At 36.0% G+C, this 16,446-nt stretch overlaps 1 protein-coding gene across 1 annotated transcript; it reads left to right on the top strand.

Moving 5' to 3' along the window:
• The first annotated feature begins 14,685 nt into the window (after nt 1–14,685).
• On the top strand, nt 14,686–15,596 carry LOC127083446 (heavy metal-associated isoprenylated plant protein 28). The gene is made up of 3 exons (XM_051023758.1): nt 14,686–14,856; nt 14,966–15,041; nt 15,156–15,596. Exons 1-3 carry the CDS (start codon nt 14,851–14,853, stop codon nt 15,500–15,502), a joined length of 429 nt encoding a protein of 142 aa, XP_050879715.1. The 5' UTR covers nt 14,686–14,850; the 3' UTR covers nt 15,503–15,596.
• The last annotated feature ends 850 nt before the right edge of the window (nt 15,597–16,446 follow it).

Here is a 16,446-nt window from a genome sequence, read left to right as displayed (position 1 = left end):
ACAGACAAAAATAAACAGCAAGTATTAATCAGTCAGACTATACAAACTAATGCACAACAAAGGCAAGCTATGAGCTCAAGCCCAAACTTCACAACCTACAAAACAAAGTTATGTTAGTGTACAAACATCAACCAAACTCATTTGAATTAACTTGATTCAATCTCCATACACATTGCACCTTTTCATCCTGAAAAATCAATCAAATGTTAGAAACTAGACCACTAGGCCAAGCCTAGGGTCCAAAAGCAAGAAAAATTCCTAAACAGCAAGGGATATCCAACCAAACTCAAATTAATGTCAAACAAAAGCCAACACAATTAGTCCCATGTCCATATCATTCACCATGTTCATTTTATGCACAAAACAAATCAAACTAGTTCAAATGGAACACCAAACATCCAAACAGAACTATTGCATTCAAATCCATATCAAAACAATTCCAAAAATCGTCAAATAATTTACACCTAAACAGTACAAAATCAAGGTCCAGCATGTCAAATTTTAGCTTAATTGGTCAAAGGGAACTATGTCAATGAAAATCAACAAAAACAGACACAATTACATGCTCCAAATCACAACATCAACACATGCATTCACTTCAAAAATTCATAAGTCCATGAAAACAATAAAGAAATGAATGAGACCAAAACAGGGATGTCATACCATGTGTCTACAACAACCATACCAAATTTCATGATTATCCAATACCATATGAGCATTTCACATAAGATCTACCAACCTATGTCACACAAGCTTGCACAATTGACCAACAAAGATGAAAAATAGCAATCAATTTGAAAATGCCACATAAAATTCCACAAAAATTCACATAGCATCTTAACATGTTAATGAACATCCATGCAAAATTTCACATCATTCTAATAAGTCTAGGTCACTCAAATAAATCCAGCAAGTTGACATAATGAGGTGTGACACAAATTGTCACACCTAGATTCCAAAATTCATAACTCAAACACCAGGAATCCAAAATTCATGAAATTTACATGTAAATAAACATTAGTCAGTCCACAATCATCACAAAAATTTTCAAGCATTTCTTTGTAAACATGAGGATTTCACATCCAAAATGGCAAAAAGTATCAAAATATATCACAATTCAATCAACCCTAGGTCAAACTAAATTTCCACCAAGCACAACTTCCAAAAATAGGTCAACAAAATTCTTCAGGGAATTAGGAAGTCAACAAAAAAATCCACATATTTTTCTGATTTTTAAAACATTTTTTATGAATTTTTTAAAGTTGAAATGAATTTTTAAGAATTTTTCAGAATTATTATAATTAAATGGATTTCATTAATGGCATTTTCGTAATAACAGCAACAGTAACGCGGGAAACGTGTTATTCAAATTTTCAAACAGGATTTTGGATCAAACACGATTTATTTCCAGGAATTTCGTCTTCTTCATCCAGCAAGGCCAAGAACACATGAACATTGAATCATCACCAAAATGCACAATCAAATATCCGCTAGAACGGTCTAAGTCTCAGGATCCTAAATATCACTATGATTCATCCTAAATGTTCATATATTTTGTGAATCGAAGGAGTTAGGGTTTGATGTTCCAACTTTGAATCAAGATTATGAGAGCTACAGTTATCCATTCGCAAAACTAATCACATCACTGTATTCTACACTCAACAAACTATAGAACGCATATAACCAATTGAAGAACATGAAATTCGAATTCTGACCTTAATCTTGAAGACAGTGTTGATTTTGGTGTTTCACGGCTTGTAGGTCCAAAACAGATACAGAGCAAGCTTCAAGGAGGTGAATGATAGGCTCAGGTTCGATCGATTCCACTCCTAGTGCACGAGATCTTGATTTGCCATGAATGATGCAATCTTGCACAGCTGCGAATGGAAGCTCCTTTCAATCCAAACTTCAAAAACAGATGGAGATGATGATGAGAGGAGTTTGCAGTACAAAGAATTTCGAAGATTGATCAAGAAATGAGAGAGTTCTTGTCAATTTTTGGTTTTGGTGTTCTTGAGAATTCTTGAGAATTTGGAGGGAATTTGAGATCTGATTTTGGGATTGGTGCATTCTGTTATGATTAGATGATGATTAGGATTATATATGCTTGCTTAATCACCACTTAACCACACTAATTAATCAATTGGAATGTGTTAGTGGAATGTGTTAATTTCAAGCAAGGGCAAAATTGTAACTTCATATGCCAGCTCATTGCCACCTCATGGACAGCTCACACACTCTCAAAATGACATGTGTGAGCTGTTGCAACTTGGCTTATGCTCATTGGATGCATATTTTGGAAATTCCACATGTGATGGCTTATGTGTTCAATTATCAAGTCCATTTTACAAGCCAATTTCCAAACCACAAGGCCTAGCCATGTTATGATGATTCCAACAACTTTCAAATACCATTTATGAGGTGTTGCAAAAATCCCCACTCAAAAATTCCAATTATTTCACAAGTTGGACAATTTTGCCCCTGGTTCATTTAACTGTCCAGTTGAAATTTGACTTTTTGCATTGACCATTTTTGAGAAAATCCAATTATGCACCATGAAAGTACATGTCAAATGGAGTTTGGGAATATAAAGAACTTCCAATTTGGACAATCCATGTGGAAGTTATGGCCTCCTGATTATGGGTCATTTTTGAAATTCACTGAGCCATAATTTTCCAACCATACATGGGAATTTCAAGTTCTTGGACTTTTTGGAAAGGTGAGAACAAGATCTACAACTTTCATGTTGAACAATTTTCCATTTGAAGCTTCCTTGGACACGTGGTCTTGAGGTCAAAAACTTTCCATTTTTGGAAACTTCCATTACAAATCACTTTCTATTTTTGGCAGTTTTTGTCTGACTTGATTTTCTCCATTCTTAAGCTTTGAGACGTCAAATAACACTTATTCCAACATGAATGAAGTATATCCAACTCATTTTCACCTCCAAATCCATCAGATCATGTACAGTTGACCACAGTTGACTTTTTCAGCTGATAAATGAATCTGGCAATGCATTGATCCAACTGAGCTCCAATCTCCTGATGACATGGCTCAAGGGTGAAACCCTAGCCTCAATAAGCTCAATACAATCACATGATGATCCCCATATACATCATAGACCACATCTCCTGATCATGCCCTGATTGGCCCAGTGCAACTGATTAGGGTTGACCAGTGGTCAAAACCCTAATCTCAAGGAATCTGCTTCAACACTTGATGATGTCAAACCATGATGATGATGATGATCATTTCAATCAAGATGAAGACCAACATCCTTTGAGAATCATGAAACCCTAATTCATAGCCCAACCCTCAGATGATCAATGACCAGTCCAATGAAACCCTAGGCTTGCACTTTGACTTTCTCATCTTCTGATCAAGACTTGAGAGTATAGCTTGCACAATGTAACCACATGATATGCAATATGCAATGCCTAATGACCTAAAATGATATGCTATATGTTAATGCTAGTCCCAAGAGAGGAGGGCAAATTTTGAGGTGTTACACATACGAGACATCTGGTCGAGTACATAACATGGCATACATGATAGATCCTATTGCAGATGCATATGGAATCTTATTCATGTGATCCCTTTCTTCCTTAGTTAAAGGGGATTGTGTTTTTGATAGACACAGGCCATGTTGCATAGGTATGAATCCTTTCTTGGAATCATGCATATTAAAGCGTCTCAACACTTTGTCTATGTATGTACTCTGACTTAGGCCAAGCAGTTTTGTGATCTATCTCTATAGATTCTGATTCCTAATATATAGGCTGTTTCACCTAGGTCCTTCATAGAAAAGCATTTCCCCAACCAAGACTTTACTTGTTGTAGGGTAGGGATATCGTTTCCAATGAGTAATATGTCATCTACATATAATACCAGGAAAACGATCATGCTCCCACTAACCTTCTTGTAGACACAAGGCTCATCTTCGTTCTTGATGAATCCATATTGTTTTACTGTTTCATCAAAACGAATATTCCAGCTTCTGGAAGCTTGCTTCAATCCATAGATTGATCTTTGTAACTTACATATCTTTTGGGCTTCCTCTGGTATGTCAAATCCTTCAGGCTGTGTCATGTACACATCCTCAAGAAGATTTCCATTAAGGAAAGCAGTTTTGACATCCATCTGCCATATTTCATAATCATGATATGCAGCGATAGCAAGTAAAATCCGAACAGATTTAAGCATTGCAACTGGTGAAAAGGTTTCATCATAGTCAATCCCATGAATTTGTTTATATCCTTTTGCAACCAGTCTTGCCTTATAGGTATGTACCTTACCATCCATGTCAGTCTTCTTTTTAAAGACCCACTTGCATCCTATAGGGTTAACTCCTACAGGAGGCTCTACCAAGGTCCAAACTTGGTTTGTGTACATGGAATCCATTTCAGATTTCATGGCTTCTAGCCACTTCTCAGACTCGGGACCAGTTATGGCCTCTTGGTAGGTCACAGGCTCATCTTGATCCATGAGTAATACATCACCTTGATCAGTTATGAGATATCCATATCTCTCAGGTAGTTGACGTATCCTGCTTGACCTACGCTAGTTTTGTTCTACTTGAGCAGGTTGCTCTTACACAACTACTTGTGTTTCCTGCTCCAATTCCTCCATAGGTGTGTCGATGCTTTGTGATTCTTGAATTTCTTCAAGCTCTACTTTCCTCCCACTGGTTCCTTTGGAAATAAAATCCTTTTCTAGGAAAACTCCAGTTCGAGCGACAAACACTTTGCCCTCACAAGGATTGTAGAAGTAATACCATTTTGTTTCTTTAGGATACCCCACAAATAAGCATTTGTCAGATTTGGGCTCAAGCTTAGTTGAAATTTGTCGTTTCACATAAACCTCACAACCCCAAATCTTCATGTAAGACATATGTGGTTTCTTACCACTCCATATCTCATATGGTGTCTTCTCAACCTTTTGGATGGAACACGGTTAAGTGTGTAAGTTGCTGTCAATAGTGCATGTCCCCAAAAGGAGTTTGGAAGATCGGCGTGACTCATCATGGATCAGACCATGTCTAACAGGGTTCGATTTCTTCTCTCAGATGCGCCATTCCATTGGGGTGTTCCAGGAGGAGTAAGTTGGGATAGGATCCCACACTCTTTCAGATGGATCAAACTCTAGGCTTAAATACTCACCACCTCGATCTGATCGAAGAGTTTTAATATTCTTACCTAGTTGGTTTTAACTCGTTAGGTTTCACCCTTTTAGTATTAATGTTATTAATAGGAATTTTGAGATCAAGGACATATAGTCCATTGCTCATTTGTGCAGTAGCATAGAATATATCATTCAAATAAATTGAGCAACAATTGTTCTTTATTATAAATGAAAAACCAAACTTGTCCAAACAAGAAATGGAAATAATATTCCTGCTAATTGCAGGTACATAATAGCAGTTCTCTAACTGAATTATTAAACCAATAGGTAAAGTTAATACATAAGTTCCTACGGCTAAAGCAGCAACCTTTGCTCCATTGCCAACTCGTAGGTCAACTTCACCTTTTGCCAAATCTCTACTTCTTTTTAGCCCCTGCACATTTGTACAAATGTGAGAACCACATCCAGTATCTAATACCCATGATGCAGAAGTAGATACATTTATTTCAATAACAAAAATACCTGAAGTTGAAGTCTCTACTCCATTCTTCGTATCTTCCAGGTACTTTGGGCAGTTTCTCTTCCAGTGTCCGGTCTTACCGCAATGGAAGCAGGTGCCTGCCTTTGCTATGCCTCCACTAGGCTTCAAAGCAGCAACGGTGGGTCTGGGTTTGGCAACTTCCTTGCCTTTCCCTTTATCACCCTGCTTGGTGGGCCTTTTGTTCTGTCTCTTTCCATTTCCGATCATCAGAATGGACTTCCCTTTTGACTTCAGATTCTGCTCGGCAGTTCTTAACATGGCGAGCAGTTCAGGAAGAGATTTGTCCATATCAATCATATTGAAATTTAGGACAAATTGACTGAAACTATCTGGCAACGATTGCAAGATCAAATCAGTCGCAAGTTCCTTTTCGAGGGGAAAACCCAATCTCTCAAGGTTTTCCACATACCCAATCATCTTGAGTACATGGGGACCTACAGGGGCTCCCTCAGCTAACTTGCTTTGGAAAAGGGCTTTTGAAACTTCAAACCTCCCATGCCTTGCTTGCTCTTGATAGAGCAGCTTCAGGTGTTCGATCATATCGAACGCTGACATGTTCTCACGTTGCTTTTGCAATTCTGAGTTCATGGTAGCCAGCATGAGACAAGCAGTTTCATTGGCATCATCGACATGCTTCTTATAAGCATCTCTTTATGCCTTAGGTGCAGAACTAGGAGGTTCCTCTTCAGGAACAGGTGTCTCCAAGACATACAGCTTTTTATCATGTTTGAGGACAATCCTCAGGTTTCGGTGCCAATCCAGAAAATTTGTCCTAGACAATTTTTCCTTGTCAAGGATTGATCGCAAGATGTTGTTAGAGGTGTTTGCTGTCATGGTTATCTACATAAGAATTAATGGAAATATAAGTATCATTGACATATTTAATTAGGCCTTTAATCAAATATGCTCTCACTATTTTACTCAAAACAAATGACCCTCATCATTTGATTCGGAAAATCCCGTTGGAAGATTTTCTAGTGGGTCGAGATCCATATTTCACTTCGTTCTAAGTCCGCGTAGGCGGATTACACAAAACTAGGTTATTTAGGTAGGAACTCCTTCCAGTTGTATCTCATACAACTCTCGAAAATTTCAGTTGGGTGAATAACTCCTTATTCCAATCCATCATATGGATTATTCCCAACTCTTGCTTCTAAAATATATATGATATTATTATAATTAAGTTTGACCCATTGTCTTAGCAGTTGGATATTACAATTATCACATCGCACCTTACTAATATAGAACATGCACCTCGCTTTGGCGAAACCTACATTATCCGATACTAGTCTTGATGAGTGCTAAAACTTGGAAAGCAAACATATATAATATCATCATAATTTGTTTAGTTAAGTTTGACCCATTGTTTTAGCAGTTGGATATTACAATTATCCCATCGCACCTTACTAATATAGAACATGCACCTCGCTTTGGCGAAACCTACATTATCCGATACTAGTCTTGATGAGTGCTAAAACTTGGAAAGCATAAACTTAATATTTTAGTTTGAGGGAATTGCAATTGTTATGATCTCACCGGCTTGTTTATCATATAAATCGTCTCTCACATGCATCAACATACATTCACATGCATCAACACACATACAAACAAAATGAAACAGTTATGGCCCCTAGCGCAATTGTTCTCCCAAGCCAATGAGAGAACCTAAGCTAACCTACAACGATCTAAGCTTCTCCAAGCAAGATCTTCAAGGTTGTCCTCCTTTAATATTGAATTCTTCTCTAAGCTTCTCCAAGCAAGATCTTCAAGATTGTCCTCCTTTAATATTGAATTCTTCTCTAAGCTTCTCCAAGCAAGATCTTCAAGATTGTCCTCTTTTGATATTGAAATCTTCTCTTTCTTCATAACATTGTCTTCTTCTCTTTATTCATAACATTACATTCCAGAAGAAACTCGTTTTACATACGAGGGTTTGAGATGAGAAAAGAAGTTACATTAAGAGATCAAAAGGAGAGGCACGACACGCAGGTCGTATTTAAAAACCCAAAACAAAATAAAGGACAACTAAGGCCATAACTGATCATCACAAGGCAATAATAATAAACACATTGTTATTATTAAATTTTAATTCCTTTAATTAATTAAAACCAAATTAAATTTCGGCGACCAATCACACTACGCATAGTCTAAAATTACTAGTCTCTCAGATAGTGCAGAACTCTTTAGATAGGGCCATGTTTTTTATGGTTGTTGTTATAGGTGTTAATCAGGAAATAATCTTTACATTTATCGTAAATAATTTACTTTCATAAAATAGGAAATTAGTCATTACGAGTTGTAATTAGTCATTACGAGTTGTAATTAGTCATTATGAATTGTAATTGTAATTACTGACACTATTATATATAGTATCAAATGCAATGAGAAATGATCAAGCCAATTTTCCTGACATGGTATCATAAGGGTTCGATCTAACCTGTGAATCCTTGTTCTCTTGGCTAAATAGCGACACCCCACTGGATCGCTCTTGAAATTGTGTTTCTCAATTGAAAGCTTTCAGTTGTTGTCTCATGACTTCTTGATTGTTGCTATTTCGTGATTTTGATTCTGTGTTTATCGCAAGTTGTTTCGGTGATCATTGGTCGTTCGGTGCTGCTAGCATATTGTGATTTGTGACTCTGTTCCGTATTCTTGGCGATTCTGCTCGGTGATTGTTGTTCTTGGTGATTCTGTTTGGTGATCATGGTTTCATTGTTGGATTACTGGTGTTTCTTGATCGTGGTTTCATTGTCGGTGTTTCTCGATTGTGGGTGTTTCTCGACTGTGGTTTCGCTACTATGTGGGTTTTCTGGTTTGCTTACCGGTAAAAATTATTCAATTTGGGAATTTCAGTTTAAAAATCATGTGAAGGGAAAGGGATTATGGAGTCACCTAGATGATGTCTCTAAGGCACCTACATAAAAGGTTGTGTTAGATGCGTGGGAAACTAAAGATGCTCAAATAATCACTTGGATCCTCAGCACTATTGATCCTCAAATGATCAATAATTTACGTTTGTTTTCTACTGCTAAAGAAATGTAGAAATATTTGAAACGTATTTACAACCAAGACAATGCCGCCAAACATTTTCAGTTAGAGCTCGAAATAGCTAATTACAAATAAGGTAATTTATCTGTTCAAGAATATTATTCTGGTTTTTTGAATCTATGGACAAAATACTCTTCTCTTATATATGTTGATGTTCCTAAGAATTCTCTCGCGGCTATTCAAGAGGTCTACAACACAAGTAGCCGAGATTAATTTCTCATGAAGCTTCGCCTAAAATTTGAAGTTGTCGGAGGTGCTTTGCTGAATAGGAACCATGTTGCTTCTTTAGATACATGTGTTGGAGAGCTTCTGAGGGAGGAACAACGTCTTATTACTCAAGGAGCCATGTCTAATGAAGTTGTTATTTCCGAGCCTATGACGGTTGCATATGCTGCTCAAAGTAAAGACAAAGGTCGTGATATGAGACAAATTCAGTGCTTCTCTTGCAAATAATTTGGACATATTGCTCGTAGCTATAGTAAGAAGTTTTGTAATTATTGCAAGCAGCAGGGACATATTATCTCTGAGTGCCCCACACATCCTCCACGACCAACACAACGTTCGGTGCAAGCGTTCCATGCAACTACAAATTATACAGTTGGTCCTTCCAATGACGACACATCAAACGGAGGTGCTGTACAGACTGAACTAATTCAACAAATGGTACTTTCTTCTCTTTCGGCATTGGGAATTCAGGGTAAGTCTTCTAATATTTCTCGCCCATGGTTTCTTGACTCTGGTGTATCAAATCACATGACGGGTTCCTCTGAATATTTGCACAATTTACAATCTTATCATGGTAATCAGAAAATTCAAATAGCTGATGGTAATACTTTATCTATCACTGATGTTGGCGACATAAACTCTGAATTTCGGAATGTTCTTGTATCACCTGAACTGGCTTCCAATTTATCGTTTGTTGGTTAATTGGTAGATAGAAATTATGATGTTAACTTTTCTAGTACTGGTTGTCTTGTGCATGAACAGGTGTCAGAGAAGGTGATCGCGAAGGGGCCTAAAGTGGGAGGATTGTTTCCAATACAATTTATTTCTAATCATTTATCTCTTGCGTGTAATAACGTTTTGAATTCTTATAAGAATTGACATAGAAAATTGGGTCATCCAAACTCTTTTGTTTTGTCTCATTTATGTAAAACTGGTTTGTTGGGAAATAAAAATGTTATTTCTAATGCCTTTGCTTTGAAGGAGAATTGCGGTCCAAAACGCAGCGGAAATTAAAATTTTCTCCTTTAGAGATCCTTACGAATGGTCATGATCAGTGATAGAATATTTACCTCTTGTGACGATTGAAACCTTTGGTGCAGATCTCTTGTGACGATCAAAACCTTTGATGCAGATCCACGAAGCGATCACGAACGTTGAACGATGACAACGTCTCTACTCAGTCCACACGAACGGATTCCTTCAATCTCAGTGCTAGCTGGTGCGAAAGAAGGCTTTGAGTGAGAGAGAGAGAGAGTGAGAGAAAACGAACATAATGCAACCGCAATGAATGCTTCTGCACAAGGGTTCTATTTATAGAACCACTTGTGTGGGCTTCAAGCTAAAAGCCCACTTAAGTGTATTTTGGCCCATATCTTATAATATGCCCAAAATCACTTAAGCCCATGGTACCTTACCATATTTCGTGATCTACTCAAGTACACCGTACCTTACGATGTTCTATAATTCACTTAAGGGCACCGTACCTTACGGTATTCCTTAGTTACTCCATCTCTTATCAATCTGTCCTTTGTGTGTGACCTTGTAGGTTTTCGTGACGTTGGCAATTATATTAAATCACGCATTTAACATAATAAACAGTGAGCGGTATCTAGCAACACATCACTACTACCCAAGACACGAAAATGTCAAGTGATCTGACAATTCCTTCTGTGATAATAATTATGTGTATAATTACCCTTTTGCCCTTATGTCTATATTGAACACAAGGCATAGACCGTGTCATCCTTGTCCAGTTCAACATTGGGCCCATAGACATTTATCCTGTTATGCAGGATGGGCAAATTCCATCTAGGTCACTCATGTCCCTCAGCATGCTTTGTGGAGTACCCATCAACTGTCTTTATGGTTATCCAGTTACGGACAACGTTGGATCAGCAATAAAGCACTCGACTCTACATCTAGGATCCATAGTGGTTTCAGGTCGAAGAGTGGTATACACCATTATCACCATGAGAATAACTTATGACACTTTGCATAACTTTCTATATAGTATTCTCATAGCGGGTCAATCCGGTATAAATATTACTCTTAATATTCATACCTATGTTTAAGACTTGATAACTCTTTATCCATGATCCATGAGATGTGATCATCAGTCTACAAACATAATAGTCTTAATGCTTTAATGTTATCCCACTTCACACTAAAGCTCGACTACGGATACTTTAAGAATAGTGTCTTTATGTTTAATGTGATCTCATGATTAAGTCATACTTGATACATTAAACAGACTAGCTATTCTAGGGACTTTATTAAACAAACGTAATAAAGAAAAAGCCTTTTATTATTAATAAATAATTCGATACAAGTACCAAAAGTATTGGCCTCTAGGGCTTACACCAACATGCTTCATGTTCTGTTTGCAAATTGCCTAAAAGTAAAACACTTCCTTTTCCGTCTGATGCTCACCGTGCCTCTACTTGTTTTAAGATGATTCATAGTGATGTATGGGGAATGTCTCCCATCGTTTCTCATGCTCACTATAAATATTGTCACATTTATTGATGATTATAATCGTTTTACTTGGATATATTTTCTCCGTTCTAAATCCGAAGTGTTTTCTATGTTTGAGAAAATTTTGACATATGTTGAAACTCAATTTCTAGCAAGTGTTAAAACATTTCGCTCTGACTCTGGTGGTGAGTACATGTCTCATAAGTTTCAGGAATACCTTCAACAAAAAGACATCTTGTCTCAACGCTCTTGTCCCAGTACCCCTCAACAAAATGGTATGGCAAAATGTAAGAATCGTCATTTGCTTGATGTAACACGCACCTTACTTCTCCAAGCTTTTGTACCATCCCGATTTTGGGTGAAGGCTCTTTCCACAGTCGCCTTCTTGATCAATCGTCTTCCTTCTATGGTTATTGATCTTGATTCCCCTTTCTTTCGTCTTTTCAAAATTCATCCTGATTATAGTACTTTACATACTTTTGGTGTGTGTGTTTTGTTCACTTACCTCCTTTTGAAAGGCATAAGCTTGGAGCACAGTCCGTTCAATGTGCATTGATGGGATATAGTCACTCTCATAAGGGATTTGTGTGTTATGATGTCACTAACCATCGTTTTCACATTTCTAGGAATGTGACATTTTTTGATAATCAGTTTATGTTTTCCCGTGTTTCTCCTGTCATTAATGATATTCTTACTCTTCCTAAGTTTTCTATTATGTCTCAATCTATAGAACGTTATAAACCAGGTCATGTATATGTCCGAAAACACAGATAGCAGGTTCCCAAACCCCTTCCTGATGCTGAACCGCCACCTAATCCTGTACCAGTTGAACCACGACGTTCTGGTCGAATATCTCGCGCACCAGATAGATATTCACCAGACAGGTATGATTCCTCACATACTTCTATGATTGCCACACTCTCTAGCATATCTATTCCTACTTGTTACTTACATGTTGTTAAAGATGTGCGATGGATAAAAGCAATGAATGAAGAGCTTCAAGCTCTTCAAGAGAATTTCACACAGGATATTGTCTCTTGTCCTCCTGATGTCAAACCTATAGGTTGCAAATGGGTGTATTATGTGAAATTGAATTCGGATGGGTCCCTTAACTGTTACAAGGCTCGTTTGGTTGCTTTAGGAAATAAGTAGGAATATGGAATTGATTATGATGAGACATTTGCACCGGTTGCCAAAATGACAATTGTTCGCACGATCATCTCTATAACTGCTTCTAGTGGGTGGTCTCTTCATCAAATGGATGTAAAGAATGATTTTTTTCATGGCGACCTGACAGAAGATATTTATATGACTCCACCTCAAGGCTTATTCTCTTCATCTAAAGGCGTGTGCAAGCTCAAATGCTCCTTATATGGTTTGAAACATGCACCTCGAACATGGTACGAGAAATTCCTATCCACTCTACATGGATTCTCCTTTACTCAGAGTCAGTATGATTCCTCTTTATTTATTCATAGTACATCTGCGGGTATTGTTTTACTCCTTTTGTATGTTAATGATATGGTTATTACCGGTTTTGATCATGCTTCCATGAAATATATAAGTAATCTACATTATTTTCTTGATCTTGAGGTTCATTCTACATCCAAGGGCATCTTTCTCCATCAACACAAGTATGCTACAGATTTGATTTCTATGTCCGGTCTCGAATCGGCTAATCCAATAGATACCCCTCTTAAGGTTAATGTTAAATTTCATCGTGATGATGGTGATTTTTTGCCTGATCCCTTATTGTATCGACAACTTGTGGGTAGCCTAAACTACTTGACTATTACTCGCTCTGACATATCTTTTAGTGTTCAACAAGTAAGTCAATTCATGCATTCTCCTCGCCATTTTCACTTGGCTACGGTTCGTGGTATAATTCGCTACTTAAAGGGAAGCTCTCACCGCGGATTATTCTTTTCCGTTGAAATTATCTTCAGTTGAGTGCTTATAGTGATGCTAATTGGGCAGGGTGTCTTGATACTCGTCGATCTGTTACTGGTTGGTGCATGTTTCTTGATTCTTCATTGATCTCTTGGAGAAGTAAGAAGCAAGCAAGAGTTTTTAAATCTTCTACTGAATTAGAGTATCGTGTCATGTCTGTTGCTTGTTCAGAAATACTTTGGTTTCGTATTCTTTTGGCTGAACTTGGATTTCCCCCAACAGAGTCAACTTCACTTTATGCTGACAATACAAGTGTCATTCAAATTATTGTAAATCCTGTTTTTCATGAACGCACCAAACATATAGAAGTTGATTGTCATTCAATACGCGACGCCTACGATGATCAAATGATTTCACTCCTCACGTCAGTACTCAGTTGCAGATTGCAGATATTCTTACCAAGGTTGTTCCACGCCCACGACATCAGTTTCTTGTTAGCAAATTGATGCTCCTTGACCAGCCGCATCAATTTGAGGGGGGATGTTATTCAAGAAATAATCTTTACATTCATTGTAAATAGTTTACTTTCATAGAATAAGAAATTAGTCATTACAAGTTGTAATTAGTCATTATGAATTATAATTACCTGTAATTACTGACACTATTATATATAGTATCAAATGCAATGAAAAAAAAAAACATCAAGTCTGACCTATATATCTTTCTTGACATGTCAGAAAAAAAATACTAACAATTTAGAGAAAAGCAGTTGGAATTTCAAAGAGAAGTTGCTTTTGTTTTGCTAAAAATGCCATTATTCAAATCGAGGAGAAAAAAAGGAATCAGTTAAAGGAAATGGGTGAAATGAATCCTTTTAAGAATTAGGACAACTCTTGTTTAAATTCACTTAGTTGAGTTGAATTTGATTAGAAGTAAAAACTATGGAGGATATATGCAAAGATACTAAGATTAATAAATTAGTTGCATGTATGAAATTGAACTGATATGTCATTTTGTTTCTTCAACAAATCTGTCATTTATAAAGAAAAAATTAACATGGTTTTAATGCTGGGAAAATGAAATAGACCTGAAATATCTCTCTCTTTTTATGTATCTGTTATAGTAAGTTTGTATGATGTGAAATTTCTTGCACCTTGCAGATCTTGTTAAGAATCTTATCAACGAGAGGAGTATTTTTTATAAAAGTCAAGGGTCGTTTCATTGGATAAATTCTCACATAATTGCCTTAAAACTTGAGTAGAATTAGTACATGTGACATTGAGCTGGCTCATCCATTCATAAAGCAAGACTTCCATACTTTGCTTTAAATTCCAATCTCAAAATCCTTAAAATGGATTACTATAACACTTAAAGTCGGTGCATTTAGAGCTGCCCAAATAAAAAATAAACCCATCCCTACATCCCATAACAAGCAATTCAAGATCAAGTCAAAACCATCAAACCTTCCACTTCTATATATTTACCTATACCTCAAACATATAGATACATATCAACATCATTCAACCTATTCAACTTCCAAAAATATCAAAATGACAGTAAGAAAAACACCACTTTCTTTCATTCTTTATCTAATTTTTTCTTCACATATACATGACAATTCAAATCAATGTTGCTTTTTTATTTATCTTGATTCATTTCCTTCAGATCATAGAGATGAGGGTACACATGGATTGTCCTGGATGTCAAAACAAAGTGAAAAATGCACTTCAAAAAATGAAAGGTACCTTTCTTTTATTTTTAATTTTTACTTTTTAATTTTCATCCATCTTAATTTATTTATTTTTAAATTTAGTGATCGAATTAAAGACCGATGACTTTTTTTTTGGTATTATAGGCATAGACGACATCGAAATAGATATGAAACTACAAAAGGTGGTTGTGAACGGTTACGCTGATCAGAAGAAGGTTTTAAAAAAGGTTCGAAAGACCGGACTTAGGGCTGAGTTGTGGCAACTTCCTCATACAGCAGAATCTCAAAACCAATATCATCAACAACACCTTATCAATGGTCCTGTCCCAAACTATGCTTCACAACCTTCTTCATCTTATAACTACTACAAGCATGGTTATGATAGTAGTGATCCTAGCTATTATCACTATCCTTCTCAATCTTCAATCTTTGGCCATCAAACTGGTGCTACTTTTAGTGATGATAATCCTCATGCTTGTTCTATTATGTGATCATTTCATGGTCAAAACAATCAAAACTTTATGCAGTGTATCAATGAATTGCTTTAATTTAAAATTTATAATGTACTTTAGCAAGCATTTTTCATTTCATTGTGGTTTTAAGTTTTATTTTATTTTGATGACTAGTATGTATTTTTATTCTCTTTGGTATTGTGTATTTTATGTATGTTTCTTTTGATCATACCTTTGAAGTCAACTGGTTTCAGAATGATTATTTAATTCTAAAATGAGTTTTTTTAATAAAACTAGAATTTACTTTTTCTAAAATTTTAAAATTTAATTTTAAAGGATGTAGAATCATGATTGCAAAAATGATGGTAAATCAGAATAACAAATGTCATGAGAGACTTGCACTTTCTTCATTACAAGAGGAACAGTTGTTATTATATGTATGTATGTATATAGTGAGCAAAATTTGAGTATATGTTTCCATGAAAGTTTTGAAAGAATTGTTTAATGTTATTATAAGGTGCTCATATTGAGGGAAAAAACATCAATATGTTTAAAAATTAAAAATCAATGTAAATATTTATTTTGACACATGTATGAGATCTATTAAACATGTGCGAAAATTGTTGGAACATTTAATTTGGAGTTCAATGTAAGGAAGCATTGTTATATTTCTTGAGACTTTTTTCTATAAAAAACACATTTTATGAAAAACACATCATATATTCAAAATCTTCACTTATAAATATGTTGCTCATATTTTTGTTGAATTAATCATATACTCAACCGAATTAATCATATTTTTGTTGAAAATAACAAGTGTGAATTGGAAAATATGAGAAATAAAGTGTGGGGAAATTCCACATTAATTTGAAAAGTGAAGACTTAAGACTTAAATATTTATAAGTGAGAAAAATGAAGATTTTTTAGTGAGAGATAAAGGGAGATATTCTTAGTATTGATGTTAAGAAATGAAATATGGAGTA

The sequence above is a fragment of the Lathyrus oleraceus genome, chromosome 5 (genome assembly GCF_024323335.1).
Source record: "Lathyrus oleraceus cultivar Zhongwan6 chromosome 5, CAAS_Psat_ZW6_1.0, whole genome shotgun sequence".
Taxonomy (NCBI): domain Eukaryota; kingdom Viridiplantae; phylum Streptophyta; class Magnoliopsida; order Fabales; family Fabaceae; genus Lathyrus; species Lathyrus oleraceus.
Note: the sequence above shows the minus strand (reverse complement) of the source record. Positions and strands in the feature narration are given on the sequence as shown.